This window comes from Artibeus jamaicensis, unplaced genomic scaffold, assembly GCF_021234435.1.
Source record: "Artibeus jamaicensis isolate MK-2021 breed Jamaican fruit bat unplaced genomic scaffold, CSHL_Jam_final scaffold_625, whole genome shotgun sequence".
Lineage (NCBI taxonomy): Eukaryota > Metazoa > Chordata > Mammalia > Chiroptera > Phyllostomidae > Artibeus > Artibeus jamaicensis.
The window spans coordinates 2315821-2342599 of NW_026522051.1; the positions used below are offsets into that span (position 1 = coordinate 2315821).

The 26779-nt window shown below is 53.0% G+C and overlaps 1 protein-coding gene across 4 annotated transcripts in view; it reads left to right on the forward strand.

Annotated features, from left to right (window-relative positions):
• The window catches only part of NME7 (NME/NM23 family member 7), a 94173-nt gene that overhangs the window by 58138 nt on the left and 9256 nt on the right, over positions 1-26779 (forward strand). For 3 of the 4 annotated variants that reach the window (XM_037167509.2, XM_053659303.1, XM_037167508.2), the window contains exon 11: positions 8783-8890. The exons of the other annotated variant lie outside the window; for it this stretch is intronic. In XM_037167509.2, the coding sequence (XP_037023404.1) occupies positions 8783-8890 (108 nt within the window). The remainder of the gene's footprint in view (positions 1-8782; positions 8891-26779) is intronic. 4 annotated transcript variants of the gene reach the window in all.

Below are 26779 nucleotides of genomic sequence, written 5' to 3' on the forward strand. Positions count from 1 at the left end.
CCATGGTGAACATATGTATCAAATGGGCAAAAAAAAAAATTACTGTCAAAGAAGACTGAGACATGGAGAGTTAAATCAAGTCGACCCAGTTTCTGCACCTGGCATCCTGGGTCGTGTGGGCAGCGTGAGGGTCTCCAAAGAGGGCTTCTGAGAGGAAGTATTGCCCGGCTTTGTCGCCAGAAGTTAGAGATGACAGGATAAGAAGAGATCCCAAACCATAATTCTTGCTGAGCAGGCTGTCAGGGGAGCGTGAAGAGACCACAAAGAATTCTGAAATGGAGCTTCAACTTTTTAACAACGAGGGGAAACCCTAGATTTCAGATCGTTCCTCCGGGGTCCGCAGCCCGCTCGGGTGGCACGCGCCCTCCCCAGGACCTTTGTGCGCTCGCCAAGACCTCCGTGCTGATGTCGCTCCTCCGTGTTGGGACGTGAGCGTCTGTCCTGATACCGGCGCCTACCCCAGAGTCACACACAGGGGCTTCCTCGTCGGCCATTGGTAATGACAGCGTGAAAGCGAGATCACCTGCCATTAAAGGCATTTGGAAAGAGTTTATTTTTGTCGGGTGGTTTTCCTCTTCCTGCTGCTGGTGCTGAGGGAGTGGAGGTGCCCTTGGTTTGGAGATTCTCCGTTCCCCTTGGGAACTGCCTGAGAGCGGCCTGGAGCAGGACTCCTGCCCTGGTGCCTGCAGACCCGGACAGTTAGGGGGATGGAGTTGAGGAGTCTGAACTTGGATGAGGGGGGAAATCACATACTGTTTTCACTGATCTCCGGCTGAAGATTAGAATTCCCATGAATATAAACGCTACTCCTCTCGACTTGGAGACCAGTAAACATCAGGTTTTCACACCCCGTTTCAGCTGTAAACAGCTTAAAACTTCACTCAGGGTCATTTCTAGTGTAAGGACCTGGGGCGGTGGTTGGCCCAGCTGCTAGATCTGAACAGAGAGGACGATGGAGCTGGTTCCGGAACTTCCCCTGCCTTCCGCCGGCTTCCCCTTTCCTGGCGCGTGTGTCCGAGCGATCCTCACAAACAGGTTTCCCTCTCCTGTATTTTCCGTTTTATCTAAAGAAATACTCCTCCTTAGTGATTCTTTTACCTCCTGTTGGCCGCAGGAACTGTTTTCTCCTGGACGGTACTGTTTCCTTCAAGGTCTGTCCGTGCGATGTTTCACCTTTGTTTCCCTCTGCATTTGCTCTGGGTTCACGGGGAAGATCACTTGCTCCTCCGACTGCCTTGGAAACTAATCTTGTTCCAGCCAATCAGACGTGCCCATCCCGGTCAGAAGGGGGAGCTCAGGGCGCAGCGGTGGAAAGTCCCTGGAGGCTGCAGCCCCGCAGGGCCAGCTCGTCTGCCCTGTGCACGTGTGTGCTGCGCGTCGGCCCCGCGTGTCAGCCCCACCGCAGTTCCTGGAGACAGCCGCGGCTTTGTGCCCCGGTCGGAGGAAAATATTCCTAAGCCTTCGTGAGACCCTGCGAGGTTGCCATTTCGGGACTTAAAGGAGCCTGCCACCTGACCAGTAGGTCACTAGGTGGAGGCCCTGGACCCAGTGCCAGGGTTGGGCCGGGATCAGTGACAGCTGGCACGAGGAGCGCGGAGCCAACAGTGTTCCCGGGAAGCTGTTAAGAAGGCCTTTTATTTATATCTCAGTGAGACAGTCCTGCCACTGCCAGAGCCAAAGAAAGGGATGTCGGGGCCCTTAAATGTCACCGTGCAGGACAGTGCCACCCTGTCATCGCTGTTTGTTGAGTTTCGGTTGGTGGCACAAAACAGCAGGACGATTGTCACCGCTCCTCCGTAGTAAGGACAGGCACGGTCTTTTCAAAGCACTTAAAATATAACAACAATATTAACTCTCAGAAGTTGATCTTTTATATGATACATTAAAAGATCTGTTCTTGCCAGTAGAAGTCCTTTCAGTGGTGCTCCCGAAACAGGTGTCCCTGCGTTTTAGGCAAAGCCCAAATGTAACACGCAATGTGAGAAGTCCAGCACGGACGTGGGGGGAACAGCCCGCCCTCACGCACAGCAGGCCGCCCAGTCCAGAGTAAACCGGTGAGCTCTCCCGGGACTCCTCCCGCCGTGGCCTCCCGAGCTCTGCGTCCCGACCTGACCGGTGCACTCTTCCCAGGCTGCTGCACGGGCAGGCTCCTCTCCTGACCCCGCTCTCCCCTCAGAGCTCCGGGTGTGTCAGGTGTGCAGAGCTGCCAGAGAGTAAACCCACGCAGGGGAGGGGTGAGCTGGCCACTCTCCCATCTTTCTTCTTTTCCACGTCCGTCCTGAGGACGACACTCGCTGCCCCAGCCCGGAGCGACTGTGCCTTCCTCCAAGCCCCGTACCACCGGCTGTCTTCACCAGCGGTTGGTGTGTGCCCCTCGTACATGAGTTATCCTTCACGACAGTCCCCTGTCGTGATGTAGTGTTACACCTTTCAGGTGTGTCCAGTGCCGGAAAAACACTGTAACACAGAAGTTCTTCAACTTCCATGAACATAGGAAACCCCTGGAATCTTGTTGAATCTATGTGATATTTCCATCGGGGGGTGGGGTGGGGGGGCTGGAATTCTGCGTTTGTGACAAGCTCAGGTGATTTGGCGCAGCCAGACCGGACTCTGGGGCCAAGTCTGGCAGATGCTCGGCAGCTGTGTCTCCATGGCGCCATTTGTCTCAACAACAACAACAACAAAAAAGGGACAAAAAATTTTAATTGTGTTAAACGCCTTGTTTGCAGTATGGAAACAGTGCTGAGAAGTGAACACAGATCAAAGTCAATTTCTGTGAATAATGGGAGGTGTGGGATGTCGTTCTTGGTTTTGTTTTTTCTCATTTCTTTATCTGATCAACGGACTTTCACTTATTCCTTTTAGTGGTTATGAGACACGATGAGATTCTGTATAACTTCTCCTTTTGGCTCCGCTAGAATTAGGCTTAAAAGCCTAAGTCTTTGCAGCACATCTCAGTCATCTGAGTTACCCAGTCTTTTCCTAACATTTGCCCTTATGTGGGACATCGAGCTTTAAGGGAACTCAGGTCCTACAGGTGTCCCGTCCTAGGGACGAGGATGATGCTCACACGTATGTAAACCCTGCACAGTCTTTCCTTCCCTTTTCCACGGAACTCGAAGGCGGGCCGTTCAGAGTGATGAGCCGCGAGTCCGAGGCCCCCGGCTGCGGTGGGAGCAGCAGCAGCAGCTCACGCTCCTCCGTACAGGGCACAGTTGTGACCCCCTCGTCTCCCCAAGTAGCAAGGGCATATAAGGTCGTCCCAGGAGACTGTGCGTGCGCACTTCTAACTTGGACTGCCACTGTTGAAGTCTCCCAGCAGGGCTCATTTTGGGGGGGTGTTGGTAGGAACTGTCCGTCCTCACCTGCCCCTCCCCACGGCCCCAGGTCTCTTCAGTTTGGCTCCTCACCGGTGAGTGCAGGTGAACTAGCCCTGCAGGTGCCTCTGTTCCGGGGGAGGGAAGTGGAGCATTTTAACTTGACCGTCATTGTTTTCCTTCTAACTACTGAAATAGTTCCTGTATTACCCCACCCTCACACCACCAAAAGGCAAACAAACAAAAAAAAAAAGAGGAAAATTATGGAAGAGAACCAAGACCTAACAAAGCAAACATGTTTCTCTACTTCCCAGAAATAAGCACGGCTAACATTTCAGCCTCAAACCAAAATGTTTTTCATGCATATTATAAAAACAAGACCATGAAATGTTTACTTTTTGCCGTACCCTTATTTAATTAAAAATATGTTGTACTCTTTCTCATGTATTAAATATACTTCTGTAACATGATTAAAAGCTGCGTAGTATTGCAGGATATGGGTTGGTTAATTGCTCCTCTACTGTTGATTTTTTTTTAAATTCTGTGTACAAGGACAGTGCAGAAACCAGAATTGAACAATAAATGTTCGCACAAGTTTTTTATTACTATCTTAGAATAAGTTCCTACAAGTGAAATTGATGGGTCAGCAGACAAACGGGGTTTATTCACTTATAATTTGTTTTGTCATTTTCTTTCTAAAACTACAAGATGGGTTGACTAGTCTTTGGCTTCAGCAACGACAGGGTTTCCCTGGTAAAACATTTTCTCTGAGCAGCAAGACGTCGGTCGGCTCCTGAAGCGCATTAACATAGGAAGGAGTTCCGCCGTATCTGGGACACCTCCGCCCGAGGACCCCGTGCACGGCATGCGCATGCGCTGCAGGAGCCGCTCTCACCGCCTGGCCTGCCAGCAGCCACTGCGCGGCTTCGGCCCGGGCACACGCGACACGCTGCGCCGCACGCACAGCGCCTGAAGCACTCACGCCCGAGTACACGTGAGCTGCGCCTGAGAACAGAAGGCCGCGTGCGGAAGCAGAGATTCCTCTGCTAAGTCGTGTTTCCGCCCACGGCGACGTTATCTGGTAACGGGCTGCGCTCGGAGTCACCGCGGCCCCAGCGCGCACCAGAGAAGGGGCGCTGGGTGCCTGCGCCCCCTCTTCCTCGGCGCGCTTCGGCTGGAGAAGCTCGGCAGGTTGGTTCGTTGTGTTCGAGTAGCTTTTCGTCGCCTCTCAGAAGCAGACGTTAACGCCTGGCTGTGTTTGGCAAGCGGCTGAACTACATCCGCAGCGGGCGCAGCGCCCTGACTCCTTTCTGTGTAGCTTGTTCGTTACATGGAGCCGATGGGCATGTATCGCATGAGTTTAAACACTTGTGTCAAAGTAACCAGACCTTTCACACAGAGAGGTATGTAGCGCATGGATCGGCAGTTTTGTGATTTTTAAAAATTCACTGTTGAAGACTGTCCTCAGGTGTGTGTCACTGCAGTGTTAACGTGTCTGCTGACACACGTCATTGTGTTGTAACTTAACTCTGCATATCTCGTGAACATCTACAGCAGTGCCATTGATATATTCATTTATCTACTTTACATTTCCTTTTTTCAGTGAAATTTAAGGCAGCTCATAAAAACACGCAGAGTAATGAGAAATGAGCGAAACGGCGTGAGGGAAGTGGCAGGTGGCAGGGGAGGCCATCTCCCGGGGACGTGTGTCTGGGGCCCTGGCAGAGGCCAGGCCTGGGGGCGGCCGCGTCTGTTCCAACTGCGGCCGAGTGCCAGGTTCGAAATTACTTTTTCTGCGGTTTCCTGAACTGCTTAATCATACAGGCTCATTGAAGTCCAGAGTTATCATTAGTTTTTATAAATGGCTGCGGCCCAACAGTGTGAGAGAAAATGGAATCTCGGTAATGCATTCTGGACTTGGCTTTGGCAGGGACGGCGCAGACCAGAGCGTCTGGAAGAGAAGGGCTGAGCAGACGGAGTGTGTTTCGGTGACGCGGTCTGTGTCCCCAGGTGGAAGTCATCCTTTACCGTTCTCTTAGGCGGGGAAAATGGATTTGGGGGGAGGACAGAGTTCCCTTTGAGAACATAACTCCTGAAGGAAAGAAAGTTTTTATTTTTAAAAGAGCTATTACTTATAAAGATGAAAGGCGAGAAAAAATAGCTTCTTACAATAAAAACTCGGGGAAGGAAAATCAGATGCTTTTGAAGGTAACAACTTTAACCTGAATTACCTAGGCAGTGGGGTAGTCTCACTTAGTAAATGTTCTCATTAGTAGGATGATTCAGTATATTCTATACACAAATGAGTGTCTTAACATATATATGTATATATACATATACACGCACGCACATACGTGTCTCTCCAAGAAAATATGCTTGACATTGCACTGTGGTGCACAGAATTTATTTTTTCCTTTACAAGTGAGGATCTTGCCGCAAGGTTATAGTACATAAGAATGTGAGTAACTGCATTATAGAGGTATAGAGGAAAACATGTTTTTAAAGTAGGAAATAAAGAAACTCGACATATACGATGCAAGACCGGGTACTCTCATGTACCTGCTACTGAGCGAGCCTGTCTGGTCTGCACCGCGGGTGGTTGCCAGGCGGTTCGGTGGGCCTTCGGGGGTGTGGGTGTGTCTCAGTTCTCATTCACAAGCACCAGCTTGGGAGTCTGGTGCCACTCGGCAGGCCGCTCCCGGGCCATCCCGCCTTTTCCCCGTGGTGTTCTGCGTCTGCGATGACGCCATGATGTTATCCTCAGTCAAGGCACAGAGCAAGTCCCTCGTAGGCACATCTGAAGGAGGTAATGCAGCCACAGGGCCCTGGACTTGGCGACCAGGAGGTCTGATGGCAGGTACAAATGTGGGCACTCGTTCACTCTCGTACACGGTCGTGATCATCGTCACTCAGTGAGTCTTTCGGGAGTGTTCTCCATGCGCTGCACATACCAAGGCCCCCATCCTTGCCCTCACGGAGTTCCCAGACTTAAGACGGGTGTGTGAACAAGTAGGTGGGATAAATTTTTGGTGGTGGAGCAAGGGACCTGGTAGGAGACCACTCTGGTCTGAATGAGATGGGAAGGTAAGCGGTGGCCGTCGGGGTGGACTCAGAACAAAAGGAAGGCCACTGTGCTGAAGAGGGGGGTCCTGAGGCCGAGCGGGGGATCTCGGGTGGCTCCCAGACTCCTGGCCTGGACAGCGTGGTTGAAGGTGGTGGTGTTCATGGGGAGGGGTCACTGAGGAGGGGGATTTGGGGGGAATGTAATGGGATTAGTTTGGACGAGTCGAGTTAGAGGGTCCTGACGGATGACCGGGTAATGCTGGTGAGGCAAGTGTGCATTTTAGCTTGGGACGCAGGAAGAGGACTGGCTGCATTTAAGGATCAAGGAGTCACCAGGAGGGACGTGACTGGCAGAGGGTAAGATCGCCCAGGGAGAGCCAGTGCTGGGCAGCTGGCGCAGAGGGCTCCTGGAGTAAGGGAGCGGTCACTCAGCGGGCCAAATGTCAAAGAGAAGTCCAAGTTCACAAGCCAGATGCTTAACGAGTCCTCACAGGTGAACGATTTTTATGAAGGGCATGCCCTGTGAGTTCTCCCACAGCTCGTTTCGTGAGCCTGACCCACAAGTAGTCGGGTTGAATTCTGCAGTTCTTTTCCGGGTCCTGTCATAGGTTCTAGAAAGGAGCCTTAGACTTTCAGAAAGTAGCCTTTACCCCTCTTCTCTGTTTTCCTTTCCTGCTTCCGGTTCCTCCCAGTGTTTCATTATCCTGTCGTGGTCATGAATTAGTCTGACATCGCGTATCTCCCTGGATTGTAAAATCGCAAGGGCCATGGTCACTGACTCCAAGTCGCACACAGACGGGAAAAGCCATTTGAGCGTCAGCTTTGGTCAGATGTTTTCGAGGCTCCGGAGGAGGCAGGGGGAGGACGTAGTGTACTTGCTGGTGTCACAGGACCCGTCGTGGGGAGTGCCAGCGATGGCCAGAAACACAACTGCTGTTCGGAGGCCCGTGGCCGCTCCGTCGGCCTTTCATGTCCATTTCTGTCGAGGGCTCCGTCTGGCCTACGAGGCTCGGGCGGTGGCTGCCCCGCCATCTCCTGTTTTGTTTCACAGGGGTCTCTGGGGTTTTGTTCGGGGGCCTTGGGGCTGGAGCAGTGCCAACTCCTCTTCCACTGACTCACCCACTCGTCTGTGTCCTTGGAGTTTGGTTGCCCTGTGGTTTCAGGAGGATTTTGTCCTTGCCCTTAGCATTTTCCCCAGATCAGACTAATGACCAGTGTGATTATCCGCCCTGAGCCACTCATTTTCCAAATGTGTCCACCAGCCGGTCACAAGGTCGTCTTTCCTAAAAGGTCTGTGACCGGCACGTTTCATGAATCTCTCCCCAGCACAATTCCTTTCTTACATAGAGGGCCATTTCTATCCCTTCACACCTCTCCATACTGTGGAGAAGTGAAACAGAAGGGCTTTCTGTGGAAACGGTTTGATTTCTTTGTCTAGATATGCAGGGTTAGGCACAAGTAGCGCTGCTTTTTTTTATTACAAACTTTTTATTACAGAATCATAAGCATGTAGTTCTGTAACATAACAGCATCACACTCAAGCACCCGTATAACATTTTAGGTGAGACGTCCAAAGGAAAACTATAAATCCTCACACCCATATCATTGCCCGACCAGCCTCACTTCTGCCGGACTCTGTATTTGCTCAGTCTGACAGACCCGTCATTCAGTCAACAACAATATTCTTTTTAATGCCTGTAGCAGCAGCACAATGACATAAACTTTCTCTTCCTCGTGTTCAGCATTTTGGTAATGACTGTTCTACTTAGTGCATTTTCCCACTCCTTAGCTTTAGAGGTCAATGTCTAGGCCAGACTCCCTCCTGCTGCAGGGTCACCCGAATGGGCCCTTCAGGGCTTGTGACAAGCTAGCTGGGTAATGACCAAGCAGGCAAGGTGGCAGTGGGGTGTGCGTGCACCCCACAATTTTATGAGTTATTTGTAACCATTTCCCCTAAATGTGAGCTAGTACCAAACTGACACAACGGTAAAAATTTTTTTTTAAAAAACACTTTTAAAATCGGTGCCATTGAACTAGTTCATTTTAAATCAAGTTGTTAGACCTCTGCCGTCTTTATAAAACACAAACCCTTCACAGCCACAGACTGGCCGCACCCATGCGGTCCCCAGGATCCGCTGACAGCGATGCAGTGACTGTGCTCTCTCGAGTAGATTATGGTGGACTTGACCTTGGGCCACAGAAAGAGCCTTAGAGGTGACATGAACATGTCCGTAGAATCTTTCACACACGCATGCCATTTCCAGGAAAACTCAGTGAGCTTGCCGTGTGCATTTGCTCGTGTGTTTCATAAACAAGTAGTTCCAGTGCGCCACACCGCTGGCCGTTTCCTGCCCGACACCGTGTGGCTGACTCGAGTCTCTCCGTGGATGTGTCTTTTACAGGAAATCGCCCGGCACCTGCGTCCCGGGACCCTCAGAGCGACCTTCGGGAAAACTAAGGTCCAGAATGCCGTTCACTGCACTGACCTCCCCGAGGACGGGCTGTTAGAGGTGAGGCGTGGACATCCATGTTCATGTGTCGAGGTCGTGCGTGACCTCGGCAGTTCTGACAGGGGAGAGCCCTCGCAGTGCTGTCGGGCACCCTGCGCCTCGGCCGTCTGCCAACCTCAGGCTGCAGCTTAGAGACCAGACAGCGCGGGTTGCTGTTTATGACAAGACAGCCTTCGGAGAATTAAGGTATTTTTCTGATTGGCATATGTTATGGTTTAAAAGTAACTTAAAAAGGAAAAGACTGTAGCGTCAATTAAATAATGGGAAATGTGTTTTAAAGTCAGATAAAAGATGTGATTGCCGTAAGTTGCTAGTCATGCAGAGGTGTCAGTGAAACTCAGAGGTCTGGTTGCTCTGCAGTGTGACAGGTTGAGGCCCACGGCTACCACTTGCTGGCTCTTCACACACCAGGCTCCACCGCGGTAGCTGCCTCGTGTGAATTACTCCGTGTGATCTCCACGGCGGCTCTAACCGGGGGTCATTGTATCTGTTTTCCCAGGGAATCGAGACTAAGGCAAAGTGACATCCTCAAATCAAACAGTTCCTGTGGGACAGCCATGTTTTGACCTCTCACCTGTTTGATTAACATAAAACACGAAACAGTGAAAGAATTAGGAGAAAAGATAAGTGAAAACTGATCTGGCTTGGTGTTGAGAAAGTCATTTCTAGGCCAAAGCGAAGAAACTTTAGAGAAAGGGTTGATATTTTTTTCTTACAGCTTTTAAAATTTTTCTGTGTCAGAAGGAACTAATGGGATGAAAAGACAAAAGACAAATTGAAGAGATTATAGTGTAAAGACAAAAAAGTGATTGCTACCCATCATACATCTTTACTTTGGTATTATTTGTTTCACCAAATGTATCAGCCTTACTTTAGTTCTGCCTCTGAAACCGTGTGGGGAGGAGAAAAGCCGCCCCCACTTGGTTTTCGTTATCTTGCCCCGAGGTGCTGGGCACACCTGGAACTCGCTGTGACCCGCGTGCGGCGTGGGCCTCCTCGCAGCCCCGCCCGCGCTCAGGCCCTGCTGATGAAGCCCCTCCTTCCTGTCCCTGGTGTTGCCCATGTGTGGAGTGCCCGGGCCCGCCGGCGCCCGCCCCTGAACTTTCCATCTTGTTCCACGGGTCTGTGCCAGAAAAACACCATTTTAACGGCCGTAGCTTATTTATCCTGTAGGAGAGCGTTTTGGGTTATTCTCTTAAAGTTATCCCTGCAGGTAGACTTTACATGAGTTTGTCAGGTTCTCTGCCCCACCCCCACAGAATGCGGCTGGGACCCTAACGTTGCGCCGTGTTTGTGAATTAATGTGGTGGCGACATGTCGATCGTAGCGGGCTCTTCAACTGCGTAGACGGCAGGCTTCGCCTTTTCTGCCCATAGAGTCTTCTGTCTTCACAAGGGTCTTGGTCACAGCCTATCAGGTGGATTTCCACCAGCTTACGTTCTTGTTGCTCTAGAGAATGACTTCATTGGCTCCACTTTGATTTTCTCCTAAAATCCGCAATGTGAACTTGCTGGAATTGTATCTCAGCCGTGTGCCCTGGCACGAAATACTGTCCTCCTTGTGAAATGAACAACGTCACACACTTTACCTTTTGATCACCAAAGGGTCAGATGTTCATTTAAAATTGTCACCTGTTGTATAAGTTTTCCCTTCGCCTCTGACAGCTCAGGACCTACTGTCTGGGTTTGGAACCGAGGGTGAGTGGGGCTCCTGGGAACTGAAATACTACCGGTCGGGAAACTTGCGCCCATTAAAAATGTGACCCGAGGTGTGCCTGTGACTTTGCTCATACAATTTAAAATTTTATTACTGCTGCTTGCAGTTTCCAAAGCCATTTATTGAATGATTAAAATCTTTCTCATGTAACTGCACAGGAGATCTAATTGCAAAGTAATGGCTGTGTGGGTTACAGAATTAATTAAAAAAAATAGAAGTTGGTGTTCTGACAGCCTCCTCCCCTGTGGCTGATGGTTTGTACTTGACGTGACCTTGCCTGAGTCGCTTTTCCTTTCCTTGCCTCGCCCCTCTTATCAATAGAATGGCACCAAGAATTTTCATGTACTATAACCAAGAACTCTTCTCTTAGTTAATGATTAATTATTTGCAGATCACTCGGATTAAACAGTCAAATATTATAAAAACACTTAGAGGCCAGAAGAGTTATTTGCTCATAGGTCTTCGGAGTGAAAGTCAAAGGGGCATGGAGACAAGCTTTCCGGTCAGGAAGCATGTCGTGCTTTAGTCCACTAGTCCTCAAGGGAACACTCCCAGTGCCAGGTGACCATGCATTGCATTGCCCCATCCGGGGCCTCCCCAAGGCAGGGTCAGGGGCAGATGCTGGAACTGTGCTGCGCACGGCAAGAAGGGAGGGGGAGGAAGTGCTCCTCCGGACACGTTCCCCTTGTGACGCTCACTGAGCTGAGCTTGCATCCGGTGTCCAGCAGTACGGCTTCAGTGTCTGTTTTGTCGTCACCCATGAGTGTTTCCAGTACGCGTGTAGCAACCCTGACGGGGACAGTGCTTTCCTCACCGACATTGCGACAGGGTTTCATAACCAACCAAACATCTCCCCTGCTCTCACTGAGCCCGGACTAAGTTGTAGGGGTGAAGGATCTTAGCAGCACCTCAGAAGTGTGATTCCCTTGGATGTCACCAACTGTGGGACACTGTTGTGGGGATGGGGACAAGTGGCAGCAACCAGAGCATGAGACCTGCCAGGGTTCCAGGGTGTTACTCACTGGCGGTCTTCCCTGATGCTCTGTGGGTGGTTGCTATCAAGATCTTATATTTCTACTTAAAGAATGCATTTGCGGAAACTTGTTTAGTTTAACTAGTAGTAAAAGAAATACTAGTTTTCTGCACGTATCAGTGCCCACGTTGGGTAAGGCCGCAGTAAAACAGGTGTCCTCGGGTGGCTGGTGCCAGCTGAGTGGTGACAGGTATTGGAAGCCAGGGGTTATTCCATCCAACTGTCCCAGAATTCTACTTCCCAGACTCTAACTGGAGAGGAGGAGGGTGGTGGGACTCACAGGGGACAGGTGCCAGCAGCCAGCTATCTGTCCACTGATTACAACCTGGTCACCAATCACCAGTTCACTTTTGGGGTAGTAACTGCCCAGGAGACATTTGACTTGCTCTTTCACTCTTAAATGTGTTCATCTTAGCCATCTTCTTCTTGAGCACAAAAGTATTTGTTGTGGGCTTAAAATAAATAAGTAATAATTGAACGAAGACGGTTAAGAATCATGAAGGCACCCAAAGCCATAAACTAGAAAAAAGTCAAGACTGACTCATCCCAGAACTGTATCATTTATAATTAATAAACGTGCTCACTAAGGCTCTCATTTCCAGTAATCCTGGAGTTTCCGAAGGAGCTTCCAGGACAGCCTTGGCATGGCACTAACCACGCACACAGGCATCTCGCAAAGGAGCGAGGCGCCAAGCCCAGCACGGGGGGCACCGGGCTCTGTTCCCCGTCTTGGGTAAGGAGCCAGGTGCCCGTTTTGACCCGAGACTCTGTCACTCTTCACCCAGCACTTCCAACGGTGCGTCCACGTCCGACCTCCCAGGGCGATCCGGTCCCTTCGTTTTGCCGACTCTGAAAAAGTGAGGACACTGTGCTTCGCTCCTTGCAGTTCGACCCCAAACCCTGTCTTTGGTCTGCACACCGCTTCATTCTCCAGCCGGTGGCGAGCACCCCGAGTTAATCAGTAACTCTCGGGCCCACCCTCTTCATTCGTAAAACATTTCTGCTGCACCTCCGAGGGTGGTTACTTTGCTGGTGGTCTTCACTGGTGACAGGTATTGGAAGCTGCACCTGCTCCGTTCTGTTAGAGTCCAGGATGCTGAGCCCACTGCTGTGCTCTGCCCACTCACTAGGCAGGTGGGGACGTTTCTGTTCCAACGTGAGAGAAAGCAGCCGAGTGTCCAACAGGAGGGAGGTGGCAGGCCCAGCGTTTTGGGAACAAACCCACTAAGGAGGTTTGGCAGGTTAGGCGAAGCCTTTAAAGACACTTGATAGGACTCCAGTCCTCACACGTCAGATACCTCCACTGCCACGTGATTTTGTGTGAGCACTTTTCTGTGAGGCGGCCGTGAGCAGTTGCGGTGCCAGCGGCCATTTCCTGTCCCTCTGTAGGTGAGCGCGGCTTTAGCCGCGCAGGCGGCTGCTGGACGACCGGCACCTTGCAAGCATCCCACCCACGGAGTGCACACGGTCTTTGCTTGGTGCAGGATGAATGGAGTGCAGACTGCTCCGGTGCCGTCCTCAAACCCTGCACGGGACAGACATTTCCTTGACACAGGCAGGAGCCCGACGCAGCCGTTTGCGGCCAAGTGTACGGGACAGCCCTGCTGTGAGACGGGTTCTATTGACTCCTTTGTGTCACCTGCCTGTGGCTCTCGCCTTGTCATGCGTGTGTCTGGGAGGAGGGTTGACGAGCTTCAGGGGCACTTACCATGCTCTAGGCGTGGTTGCCAGTGTGTCACATGCTGTCACATGTGTGGCTCTCAGTGAAGTGGATGCCGTCACCCCCCCTTGTGGGTGAGCACCCCCAACTTCACACAGCAGGACACAGCGGGACGGGGCCCAGCATCCAGCATTCACACTCGTTGACCGCACGCTTCCTCTATAGTCTGGTCTGAACAGTGGCGACCGCCGTCCCCCAGAGCCTGTGACAGCACAGTGAGTGAGGGCCGCAGCCAGGCTCGGGGGAACCCTGCCGAGTGTCGAGCTGGAACGTTTGGCCTCTCTCAGGAGTAATTAGGGTGATTGGATATTTACTCATATTTTGTCCTTATTAACTTCTTTTTTTCCCCCATGAACCTGTCCCCCTCAGTTTAGATGAAAAACGTACAATTATTCAGAACTCTCTCAGGCAGCAGGGCCACGGCTGTCCCCTCAGTGACCACCACCGATGGGCACGCTCGTTTGCTCACTGGGTGCAGAGTGCCCGTGTGGGCGGCCGTGATCAGGGCCGCGCCCGGAGTCCTGCCCCCCAGTGTGCAGAGAGCCTGGGGGTCTGCCTGGGCGGCCACACTCTGAAGCGCAGACTTGTTTCTTGTCTGGGGCTGGTGCGCAGCCCCGGGTTTTCGCTCTCGGTGCCCCAGGACGGGCATCGCACCACTGCTCCCTTTTCCCGTCTCTGTCCACGTCTCCCCGCAGGTCAGCTCATTCCCACTCCTGTGCGCTGGGCACCCGCAGCTCTGCTGGGCCCCGCTTCTGTTTCCGAGGGCTTCGCGTTCACACACTCTCCTCCCCACAATTCAGTTAAAAAAACTGCCTCCGACCGACCAAGATGGCACTTCCACCCTGTGGTGAGCGCGGCCTCGGTCGGGGGTTTCGGTCGCCTCTGCAGCCCTGTCCTTCCCACGGCCCCTCTGTCCACGGCCCCTCCGGTTCCCGCAGCTGGGAGAGTGGGTGGCGGCTGCGATGCTCACACTGGCACTTGGCCCCAGGACGCTCAGCAGGGTGGGGCCACCGCTGCTCCTCCGTGGAAGCCCCTGTGAGCGCTCCTGGGCCCGGCTCCACTGTCACCACCCCCAGGCGCCCCTGTGAGCCACCTCGAAGTGGCAGACGAGCCTGGTGTAAGAGGGGGGTTCTGGAGCCTGCAGAGCAGAAACGGTGCCGGGGCCGACTCACTGGGCCCCTCGCAGCCAAGGCCCAGGGCCGTGTGCGCCAGGCCAATTGTCGGTTGCACAGTGCATGGTAATCGCCCCCCCTTGCCTGCCCCCATAGCTACTCTCACCTTTGGCACCAACTGTAGAGTCACCGACAGCTCAGTCTGCCCGGTCAGGTCAATGAGTAACCACCACAGGTTGGAGATGGCAAAAATAATGCCTTTGTTTGGAATATCAGTGTACGTAACTTTCTGTGCAAAGTTCTCCCCTTGTTACACATTAGCTTTGGGTTACTGTGCTGTCACTGTCTGAGAGCTAAAGCCTGCGGCTTACTCTGCACAGGGCGACGGGAGTTGTAAAGCGTTGTGCAGCGGGGCAGGGGGCTGGCACGCAGCGGGGCGCCGAGCCTTGCCTTCCGAGGGCGTCTTTGGTGTGCGGCATTTTCTGGGGATGGCGTCCACCTCCCTGGACAAAGAACCCGCTGTTCCATGGGCTGCACGATAACCTTCTGTTACAGACACTCACACTGACATTGACATCTTCGGCTAGACTTTTTTGGGGGGTGAAATAAGTTTGCATGTCTTCTGTGTTGGCGTTTGTTGACAGCGACCCACTGAGGACAGTCAGTGTATTTACTGGTGTTCCAGCCCATCTTCTCATGCGAGGGACGGTACCTATGGAGTCTCTTAGCTCTTCCACCATCGTCAATCTTGGTCCTTCGACACCTCGGGCCAGTGTGCACTTGCAGGGGGCCCTGTGCCGTTCACCGCCCCAAACCCCAGAGGGGACTCGAAGGGTTTTCTGCTCTCCAGGGAGACTGTAACCCAAATAGACAATGTTCACATCAGGGGGTACAGCCTAGGAGGCCGACCGTCACTGGTGTCGTGGGAGCCCCTGTGAGGCACCCCCTTCCCAGCACAGGGCCGGACGAGGGTCCTGGAACACGTGAACTTTGTGTTCACAGATGAGCTGGCAAAGGTAGCTGAGGATTGAGTGAAATGATTGTTTCATACTATGTTTAGGAGCTTGAAATTTATTCATAGGGTTAGTCCGTGGACCGTCTGCCTGAGATTGTTTGCAGAATGTTCTGAATATATTCATTTTCTTGGGAAAAGCATTCAAAGCTTTTATTAGATCTCAGAGTGTTCCAGGATACAAAAATTGCTCAGAGTATTTGCCTTGGAAGGTCATGAGTGGATGAACCTATTAACCAGCATGAAGTACATTAGAATGAAGGAAAGTGTTCATTATTAATTAGAACGAAGGAAAGTGTTGCCATATCCGTCTTTCACGTCATAGGAACTCCGATATGCAGGGCTGTGTCACTTCAGGGATTAAAGTTGTTGGGAAAACTCCTCTGTCCAGCGAGTGCTCAGACACAGTTCTTTTACTGTAACGTTGCCGAGATGCCGTGGGAACCTCGCCGTTGTTTCCATCAAGCGGCCTGTGGGGAACTGGTTTCGTCTTGCTCTGAGCTGCAGAGCCTACTGGCCACGTTGAGTGAGGATTTACTGTGCAGCCAACAGCGAACCGTAAATTCATTCATCAGACAAATACGCAGTTGAACCACCTACATCCTTTGTCCCAGAGCCACTGGAGTGTCAGGTCTGTGGCGCTGGGGAGACAGCCGTGACCAAGAGAGACGCTGCCCCAAGGAGAGCCTGGAGCTAAGCAGACAGGCGCCCAGCAACCACGAAACGCGGTAGTCCCACTGCCATCCGTGCGGCGTGGCTGAGTAGGGCGAGACGTGGCTGGGGAGCTTCTGTGGAGGAAATGACACATCACCGGGACCTGAAGAAATTAGTTCGGTGTCACCTGAGGGAGGAGATAGGAGACCCCAGACACTGAAGCCCTGGCACAGGGAAGCGCTCGGTGCTCCATGGGAACAGAGGAAGGGCTGCCGAGGGCCGAGGGGAGGCCCTGGGAGGCAGAGGCGGGGCCGCGTGGGGCCTGCGGGGCTGTTTCCATCCACAGCGAGCAGGGACTGCACCCTGGACACTGCGGCGGTCAGGCCCGAGCCCTCTCCGAGAGGGGTGGTTGCTCCAGGAGCAATCAGGGATGGCTGCTGTGTAGAAAGAGGACTCAAGGGGACGAGCCGGGAAGGAGTTACCAAAGTGTGTGCAAGCGTGGCCACTGGAGACAGACGGTGCCACGCCCCGGATGTCCGGGTGTCGGTGCCGCACATCTGCTGTGCGTCTCCAGCTCAGACGCCCCGCCCGCTGCTCTGAGGACCGGACACTGCGGGACCAGGGCCTCGCCCCCAGCACGCCCTGCTCTCCCGGCATCTGCTGTGTGCCGTGCGGGGATCCAGTTCCTTTCTCCGGGCCAGCACTTCGGTTCTAGGTTGTGAGGGTCTCTGATTCACATGTAGCCCCCTTGTTTTCCCAAGGGAGAGCGGCTGCCCTGCGCTCCTGTGCCGTGGCCTGCCGTGGCGTGCAGAGTAGCGGTCTCACCGGCGCCGCGGGTCCTCTCGGGCGCGTTCTGCCCGTGCGCCCCTCGGGGTTGGGTGGCCGGTTACGGTTAGGACAGTGGGGTCGCAGGTTCTGATTTCCCTTCCCATCAGTTATGGTCAGAGGCACCATTTCTTCTTTTTCGATGACATAAAAATGTGTTGTGCAGAGACATCAACCATCCCTCGGCTAAAACTTGGAGTTGGCAGACCTCTGAGGTGTGGTTCTCGAGGGAAGCGAGACTCCGTGTTTTCGTCTGACTAAGCTGAAGACATTGCAGGTCCGCACCCCCCTTCCCGTCAGTCCAAAGTCTGTGAGCTTACAGAGGTGGCGAGGAGAGAGAGGAATTTGCTGAGCTTTTCATATCTCATCCTTGATTTGAACTTGAGTTCAAAGGTAAATCAAAAGTTTGGAGCTGAATTTGCATCTTGGCCTTCCCTGGAATCTGAAGCCCCGGGCAGGCCCACGACCCGGCGGTGCTGCGATTCTGCACCCCGGCTCTGGCCAGGTCACCCCAGTCCGCATCCCCCCCCCCCGCCCGCCACGTCATGGCTGAGGAAGAAAGACCTTTCTCAGACACACTTTCCATGCTTGCAGGGTAGAAAGAATGGCATTTCACACTAAGATTAAATGAGAGCATCTGTAGAAAAGACTAAATCACCAGAGTTGAGTCTACAATGCAGGAAACCACGCTCAGGGTCTCAACAAGAAAGGGGTCCACTCCAGGGGAGGTCAGCGGAAGGGCAGGGCCACGGGGCCTGACCTCACAGCACAGGACGGTCTCTGGGACCCAGAGGGTCGGCAGCTGCCGTGGGTGCCCCCGCGGCCACAGGTGCTGACATGCCTGCCTCCCACCACCGCCAGTCTGGCGACGACACGGGGGAGGCTGAGAGCAGCCGCTGCAGACACAGTCACAGCCGTGCGAAGGTGGCCTTTGCCGGGCCCCTCGCCCCAGTTCCACAGGAAGGCAGCTGCTGACCGGCAGAGCCTGGTTTGTACCAGGAGCCGGGCTGCCAGGGAGCCTGGGAAAAGTGGTTCATAGCTTTCCAGCTGCCAAACGGAAGGCGGCTGGAACGGAAATAGCGATGCCCAATCCGAGGGTCTGCCGCGGGGGTGTAGGCCACGGCGCGGCGCAGCAGGCGCCCAGTAAACGGTGGGTGTCGTTGGTTTTGCCGCTGTCGGTTCATCAGTAGCAGGAGCACAGGTGTCGTTCACTGTCAGCACGTAACTCAGTGTCCAGACTGGTGTTAACCTTCAGGGGTCCCTTCGCTGCTGTTCTTAGAGAAAACACCGATTACGCAGAAACCTCGGTGTTGTGAACATGGGGGTTATAAGACCCCTGTCCTCCCCAGCATGTAGGTAGTGAATACCGCAGCCAAGTTCATTGTCTGACTCAGCACAGGCGCTGCTGCGTTGGAGTGACAGCTCTGCTGGGTCCGCCGTTCCGTGCCGGGTGGGCCTCTGCAGCAGTGGAGTGGGGGCTGCTCGTCGGGCTTCGTCTGCTGAGGGTGTTTGCGTCTCTCCCCGTGAGTGACGTCACTGTGTGCTTCTCTTCCTCCTCGTCTGGGCCCCTGGTTTTAGTACCGGCCTGTCAGATAAGGCTTCTGTCTTCCGAAAGAGATCGTAGAGAATCGGTGTAATTTCTTAAACGTTCGGCAGAATTCACCCCTCCGAGCCTGGGGCTTTCTGAACAGAACAGTTACTCTGTACCGAACACCTCAGGGCAGGTTTGTAAGGTCCGCCGGGCAGTTGTCTCTGCCCAGCGGCCCGGTCGGCGCAGGACTGGCCTCTCTCTCGGCAGCAAAAGGCCATGGAAAGTTTGGAACCTTTGGGGAGGGACGTCTCTCACCCGAGACCTCATTCACCAAACAGCATGCCCTCCAGTCACCGGCACCAGCGGGAAGTGCCGTAGGAGTCACGCCACAGGCTCAGTGTGGACAGTGAGTTTCCTCACGTGGACTTGTCCTTGTCCGGCGCCGTCTGGGCCGGAGGTCAGGCCCTCTGCCCTGGCCACTTTAGGCTGAGCCCCAGGAATCCCGAGTCCACTGCTGCACTAATGAAGTGTCAGCAGCCGATGAGGAATGAACTGAAAACGAAGATGTTCCCTATGAGTCACTCGGCCGGCCGCCCGGCGCGGTGATGGGACCGGTGGCAGAGTGCAGGCACTGGTGTCACCGCCGGAAGGCTGTCCCAGAAAGCACCACTGGGCATGGCACCAACATCGCGATCTCTGGTCCTGGTATTTTAAATGAAACCTGTGGCCAAGAGATGTTCATTTTTAGCCCAATGCCTTTCTAGTGCCATCCAAAAAAAATACAGTTTTCAAAAGAAAGATACAAACAGTACATTTATAAGCTAAAGGAAGTGAAGCAAAGAATTTTTTTTTTTGTTACAATTCAAAGTGACCCGTAGGGATTTTCACTTAGTCCTTCGGGAACGACAGCAAATCCAATGGAAGTGATTTACAGCTGGAGCTTCTGTGACCGTGTCCCCACTGGTGGCACGAACACACGCGATTTTTCTCCTCCTGGGGCTGCTGTCGTAGCCAGGCAGGAGCGGTCTCAGAGGCCTCCGGGGCGTTTCTTCTTCTAACACAGTCAAAGGCGGGATTCAGAGCCCCGGCTATAAAGCGATGCCTCTCATCCAAGTCGGCGACTCCAGACGAAACCAGTAGGAAATAACCTGTGAAAGGAGGGGTCGAGATCTTTGACTGACCCAGTGATTTCCAGATCAGAAGCACGGCCGAGGTTCCGGGTGTCGCTGAAGAGCCCAGAAAGTTCCTCCTGGGACAGCTAAGCCCACAAGCAGAGAGACACTAGAGTAGTTACCATCGTAAAACAACATGGCCCGGTGGTCCTCCTGCCGTTTTGTGACTGCAACAGCCACCAGGGCCCCTTCCAAAGCCCACCTCTCGAGTCTCGGCTCCAGGGTTCTTGGTAAACCCGTGGCCCCTGAGGAGCACTGAGTGTTAAACCTGGGGTCGAGTGTCTGTGATTGAAGGACTTCAGTTTTGAAAGGAAGTTTAAAACAAAGATGACGTTAAAACTGTAGATATTTATGGCTTGCTTTTGGTCATTAACAAGAGCTCCATTTTCATCATCTCCCACAATTTAAAGTCTCAATATAATGTTCCCGTTTCACGGAGAGGGGTTGTTCTGGAACTTCCAGGGTCGCAGACCGAGCAAGGCCTGGCCTCGCCACCCCGATCCTGTGTTCCCAGGGTAAACCCTGTTTTTAAGGTCGTCGCTGTGGCTGCCTATGGAATTAATTCGCCTGTGCTGACTTAAGACTCGGGGTCCCCTTCAGTAGCCCACCAGCGTGACTCAGTTCCTCCCGCGTGTGTGGGGGCAGCATGGGGACAGGGTGCGGACAGTGTCACCCTGTAACAATGTTGCCAGCGCGGAGGATCAAACAGCTTGTGGGTCCGGCCCAATAGTATAAATAGTGAAGCATTTATGCGGAGTATTTTAGTCACTCTGACTCACTGCAGAATCAGGCCATTTATGAATTACCGTTACCAGGACCCGACACTCCTGTTGGGGAGGGCTGGAAAATTTTCCGTGGTGCCGTGGCAGATGACTCCAGAAGGGGGTGTTCTGTTTTGCGTACAGTTGGCGTTGCTCCCCCGAGCCCCCTCGGAGGCAGTGCCTGTGCCACGTGTGACCCGGGCTCGGGTGTCGCCTCCACCCGTGGCACCGCCTTCTCACCGGGGCTGGAAGCCACTCTGAGCGGCCCTCTCCGAGTGCTGACCTTACGGATGTCATTGATACAAGCAGAACAAGAGGCTCAAAGTAGCAAGCGTTTCCCCTCCTTAGTTGTCCCATGAGATGTTTTAAAACTTTTCAAAAGACAGAGGGTCCCGAGTGACAGTTTTCTTTCTTTCTCTGTCAGTGCAGTGGTGACGTTTCCTTTCCGGGTTCAGGGTCCATAGGGGACCTGTTTGCCTGCCAGGCTCAGACCTGGACTTGGCAGGCCCCACGTGGCCCTGACGCCCGGAGCCCCCCAGGGGCCGAGACCCACCTCCCTCTTTTCTCCGTTCACTAAGTGGTCAGTACGGCCTGTCCCGTCCACTCCCTTCAACCCACGATTCACGAGCTTGTCTCGTGGACAGTAACTTTTCTCAGCGTAGCCCTGTGAGGTTGCCAGGGCTGTCTCGACAAAGCGCCCCAGATGGGGCAGCTCAGACCTCAGAGAGGGGGCTCCTCAGAGCCCCGCAGGCAGGGGCCCGAGACCAAGGCGGCGGTGGGGGTGGCTTCCTCTGAGGCCCCTCCCAGGCTTGCGGCCAGTGGTCTGCCCCGTGTCCACAGGGTCCTCCCTCTGTGTGTCCGTGCCCTACTCTCTTCTTACGAGGATGCCAGTCACGGGTTCAGACCCTCCCTAAAGACCCCTCCCTAAAGACCCCATTTTGTTGCCCTCCCCCCTGTAAAGGTCTTTTCCCAAGTACAGGCACATTCTGAGATAATTTGGGTCGGGGGGACAAGTACCCTCGCCCAACCCGGATTCTGTCACCAAGGGCAAAAAAAACGACTATTAATAACCCAAACACCCCACAACACACCGTCTCTCAGGGCCTTTCAGGGCGGCCTGCGGCCGACCCCAGACGCCGGCCGTTTTCCGGAGCCCTGTGGGCCTCTCTCTGCAGCAGACAAATGTGGTGGCCACCAGCTGGGAGCAAGCCCCCCAGTACCCCGTTCTGCAGATCCAGCTCTCTCTGCACGCTCCTCTCAGCCAGGTCAGGCCAGGTCAGACCAGGTCAGGAAGTGTTCTCCAGGATACAGTGTGTTTTTGTCTTTTCTCACTAACCTCAGGTGGAACTCTGCACGGTTCAAATATTCACTGCATCGATTCCCAGAAGTCATTTCTGTTCTCTTTCACCATTTCAAAGTGTTTTGATTCCCTGTTGCTACACAGCAAACTACCCCAAAACTTAGTGGCTTAAAAAAAACAACTGTTTTCTCTCTCCTGACTCCGGGGTTCACCAGGCCCCGCTGGGTGGCCGAGTATCTCCCCTGCTCCGCGCAGGCTCAGAGCACTGCTGCTCCAGGAGAGCAGACACCACTGGGTCTTCGGGAGGCTGAGGTCAAGGTCACAGTCCCTCCAGTCACCCTTGCTCAGCTGAAGTTAGTGCCGGGCCAGCCCCTGTTCCGAGTGGAGGGGAACGCCCAGGGCCACAGGTGCTGGGCAGTGTGACTGCACAGAGGCTGCTGAAGAAGGGAGATGGGGGGCCAGGGGGGCTGGGGTGGCCGTGGGGGCCCTGGCAGTGGATTAAATATAGAGTGATTTCTCAGTGCAGAATTAAATAGAGAAATGGCTTTGAAGCGCGTCAGTGCTTTTTCCCCAAAACAAGGAGTGTTTTTCAGGAAACACCATTTAAGTAACAGAAAGAACCTGAACGAATGGGCCTGTTTCATCTTTGTAGGAAGCAAGGTGCCCAACACAGAGCGGACCTTCGCCCCAGGAGAGCCTGCGCGGCCTCGGGTGCGGGCTGAGGACGGGGTGAGGCACCCGTGTCACCGGTGCCGGGCTCTGTCCTTGCTCTCCTGGGTGGCAGCTGACAGGGTTTGTCCCTGACCCAGGTTAGATGGGTTTTGGCACCTTCTCCAAACCAGACAGTTAGAAGGAAGGAAGGAAGGAGGGGGGAGGGAAGCTGCATGAAAACCAAACAAAAACCTTGCACGGTTAGTTCCCAATGACAAGGTGCGATTGTGTTCCATTTGGGTTCAACTAGTAAAACCTTTAGCATTTAGTGTAGATGTTAAGCACCAAGAACCATTAAATGATACAATACACATTATATCATTTACTCAAGTATGATCAGTGGTCCTTACCCTAAAATATTAGCGTTCATGCGTCTTTAAATTATTTTTTTAAATTTTTTATTGATTATGCTGTTACAGTTGTTCTATTCCCCCCTTCATTCCCCTCCACCCTACCCCCCCTCCCCACCATCACCCCCCCCTTTAGTTTATGACCATGTGTCTCAAGTTCTTTAGATTCTATATTTCCCATGCTATTCTTGCTCCCCCATCTATTTTCTATCTACTGTCTATGCTACTTATTTTCTGTACCTTCCCCTTCTCCTCCCTCCACTCCCCTGTTGCTAACCCTCCTTGAGATCTTCATTTCTATGTTTCCACTCCTGATCTACCTGCCCTTTTAGTTTGCTTTTGTTTTAGGTGTGGTTGTTAATAACTGTGAGTTTGTTGTCTTTTCACTATTCATGTTTCTTTAACTTCTTTTTCTTCAATAAGTCCCATTAACATTTCATATAATAAGGGCTTGGTGATGATGAACTCCTTGAATTTGATCTTGTCTGAGAAGCACTTTATCTGTCCTTCCATTCTAAATGAAAGTTTTGCTGGATAGAGCAATCATGGTTGTAGGTCTTTGGATTTCATGATTTGGAATACCTCTTTCCAGCCCCTTCTTGCCTGTAAGGTCTCTTTTGAGAAATCTGCTGACAGTCTGATGGGGACTCCTTTGTAGGTGACTGTCCCCTTAGCTCTTGCTGCTTCTAGGATTCTCTCCTTCATTTTAATTTTGGCTAATGTAATGATGATGTGCCTTGGTGTGTTCCTTCTTGGGTCCAACTTTTTTGGTACTCTCTGAGCTTCCTGGATTTCTTGGAAGTCTATTTCCTTTGCCAGATTGGGGAAATTCTCCTTTATTATTTGTTCAAATAAGTTTTCCACTGGTGGCTGTTCCTTTCCCCCTTCTGGTACCCCTATAATTCGGATGTTGGAGCGTTTAAAGATGTCCTGGAGGTTCCTAAGCCTCTCCTCATTTTTTCGAATTCTTGCTTCTTCACTCTTTTCTGTTTGGCCATTATTTGCTTTCTTCTGGTCCACTCCATTGATTTGAGTCCCAGTTTCCTTTTCATCGCTATTGGTTTCCTGTGCAATTCCATGCATTTCAATTAGTTTCGCCTTCATATGTTTGTCTAATTTGTGGCTATAATCAACCAGTTCTGTGAGGATCCTGATGACCAGTGTTTTAAACTGTGCGTCTGAGAGTTTTGCTATTTCTTCATCACTTAGATTTATAGGCTCTGGGGCTTTGAGATCTTCTTGAGTCATTTTTGGTCTGTCTGCGCCCTTTAAGTGTGAGGAGCGGAGTCTTGGACTCCCAGGCCACTGGGTTGTGAGGCTGTATATGGGGGTGTGGTCAGAGCGGGGAAATGGCGACCCCCTCTGCCGCTTCTCACAGCTGGGTGAGGAGCAGCGCCTTAGGTGGTTCACCAGGGCTAGGCCACTCAGGGTCACTGGGTTATGACGCTGTATGTGGAGGTGGGGTCAGAGCAGGAAATGGCAGCGCCCTCCCTGCCGCTTGCTGTGGGGACCCGCTGGGTTCCGGTCCAATGGCCCACTCCCTGGCTTGTCTATCTGCGCACAAATGCACGACCACAGTCAACCCGCAGCCCTGCTCCCTCGCTGTTTCCCCCGTGGTCGCTCACTAGGTCCAACCCTGTGCCTGGATTCCGTGCGCCTGAGTCTGTCCGACCGAGTTTTCCTGTGCAACCCCACTCCACCAGCTGCTGGTTTCGCCCCTTACCAGTCAGGCTGAAGAATTTGTTGTTAACAGACTTCCGAAAAGATCAATTTTCTGTGTTCTGGCTGTGTTTTCTGTTGCTAATATTTAGTTGTCTCTAAACTTGGTTGTGTGAGAAGGTGCGGCACATCCACCTATGCCCCCATCTTGGCGGAAGTCCTAAATTATTTTTAATTAGATTTTTGGTAAGACATATGAAGACACCCCACAGGGCAGGTACAGCTTCTGACAAAAGAGCTTCTCTGGGGTACGATCAGTGTGGTCCTGATGTGTATTAATATGCTCGTGGGAAAAGTTGTGTTTTGACAGCTAGAGCAGCGTGTGTGATTTAGACTCGCAGAGTTTAGACAAGGGGTCGTCATCCCATGGCCCACTAGCCACATCAGGCCCACTGCCTGGCTTTGTAAATAAAGTTTTATTAGACCACAGCCACACGTGCTCATTTGCACAGTGTCTGTGGCCGCTCTCTGGCCACGTCTGCAGAGGTGCGTGGTTGCGATGGGGGGGGGGGGGCATAGCCCCCAGTGGCTACAATATTACTACCCTACCCCGTAAGAGAAGGGTGACCCCTGATTTAAATGATCAGTCTGACCATCTATCAGTTTTGTAAATTCCACAAGAATTTTTCTTTGTTTTCTGTTTGCTGGTTGCCGGGAGGCCAAGAGTGGAGCTTCAGGGCCCCAGGGTGCAGAGGCGGGGGCGGGAGGAAGAAGGCTCAGGAGGAACATCGTGGGCGGGAAGAATGGTAAGTCCAGAGACCCAAACAAAGCAGAAGGGGAGGGTGTTGGAGTAACTGTTCCAAATTTGAGTGTCTGTAGTTTAAAATCGAGAGGAACTGGTGGTCGTGGTAGAATTCGGAGTCCCACTTGAGGTCTGGATCACAATGGCTTGTGTCTTGGGCTCTGAGGGAGCAGTGACGTCAGGACACTGGGGACAGCACAGAGAACGCACTGGAGGATGGTGGAGGCAGCCAGGGCGGGGCCTCCTGCAGAAAAAGGCGCCTGTCCCGAGCCTCTCATTTACATGCCCCAGGTGGGAACTGGAAATGCGACTCATCACCTTCACTACTACCCATCTTTAGGAGGTGGGGACCACACGAAAAAGGGACAGCTTCTCGCAGGTCTCACTCGGTCTCTCAGGCCTTACTCTTCGTGACTCTGGTTTTCCCAATGCTCAGTGAGCTTCACAGTAGCCAGTGTCCCCGAAGTCCCCACAGACTTGAGCTGGTGTCCCGAAGGGTGGCCGTGGTCAGGCCTTGTCACACTCAGCAAAGGGCCTCTGGGAGTCCTCTAGGGGTCACTGTAATGACTTCCAGTGGTCAGTTTTGTTTTTGTTTTTGTTTTTGTTTTGTCTCATCCCAAGCGCGTCCCTGCAGGGAGAGTTCCGCCTGTGTCAGGGGAGTCCCGGGTCCCAGGAGGCGGGTGCGGGGGCCTGCACGAGGCAAACACACGGAAGCTGCACTAACGAGCTCCCTGGGGACGGGCTGCTGTGATGGGGGAGGGCCGCGCGGATCCCGTAGGAGGCGGTGCAGTGAGACCGGCAGGCAGGCAGAGTGTGAGCACCAGGCCACGGCAGGAGGCTCCGAACGCCGGCAGGAAGCCTTTCCTCCTGGGGCTATTCCATCTGACTCCCTTTTTAAAGCACTAATTCCATATGTTTTAGGACTTTTTAAAATCAAATGTATTGGGGTGACATGGTTGATGATGACGTCAGTTTCAGGCATGTGACTCGACCTCTGTGTACTTCATTCGTCACGTGCTCACCTTTCGCAGTCTAGCCTCCTTCCGTCACCGTGTACTTGACCCCGTGGCGCCGCCCCCCCAGCCCTGTAGCCACGTCCTATCGTCTGTGTATGGGGCTGGCCGGTTCGTTCGTTTGCTGCTTTCTGTCTTATGTCCCACGGATGAGTGAAATCACACGGTTCTCGGCCTTGTCCTGTCCATCTGACTTATTTCACTTAGCACGATACTCCCAAGACTCCCAGTGATGTTGCAAAGGGTAAATTTTCAATATTGTTACTGATTTTAAAGAGAGGGGAATGGAGGGAGAGACAGAGAAACGTCCATCCGTTGCCCTCATGCACACCCCAGCCAGGGACGGCACCCACAACCTCGGGATGTGCCCCAACCTGGAATCGAACCCGAAACCCTCTGGGTCACAGAAGGACACCCCAGCCTACTGAGCCACACTGGCCAGGGCACAAACAGCAACACTTTATCTTTTCCTGTGGCCGACTAGCATCCGTTACACGTGCACCGCACCTTTGTCCCTG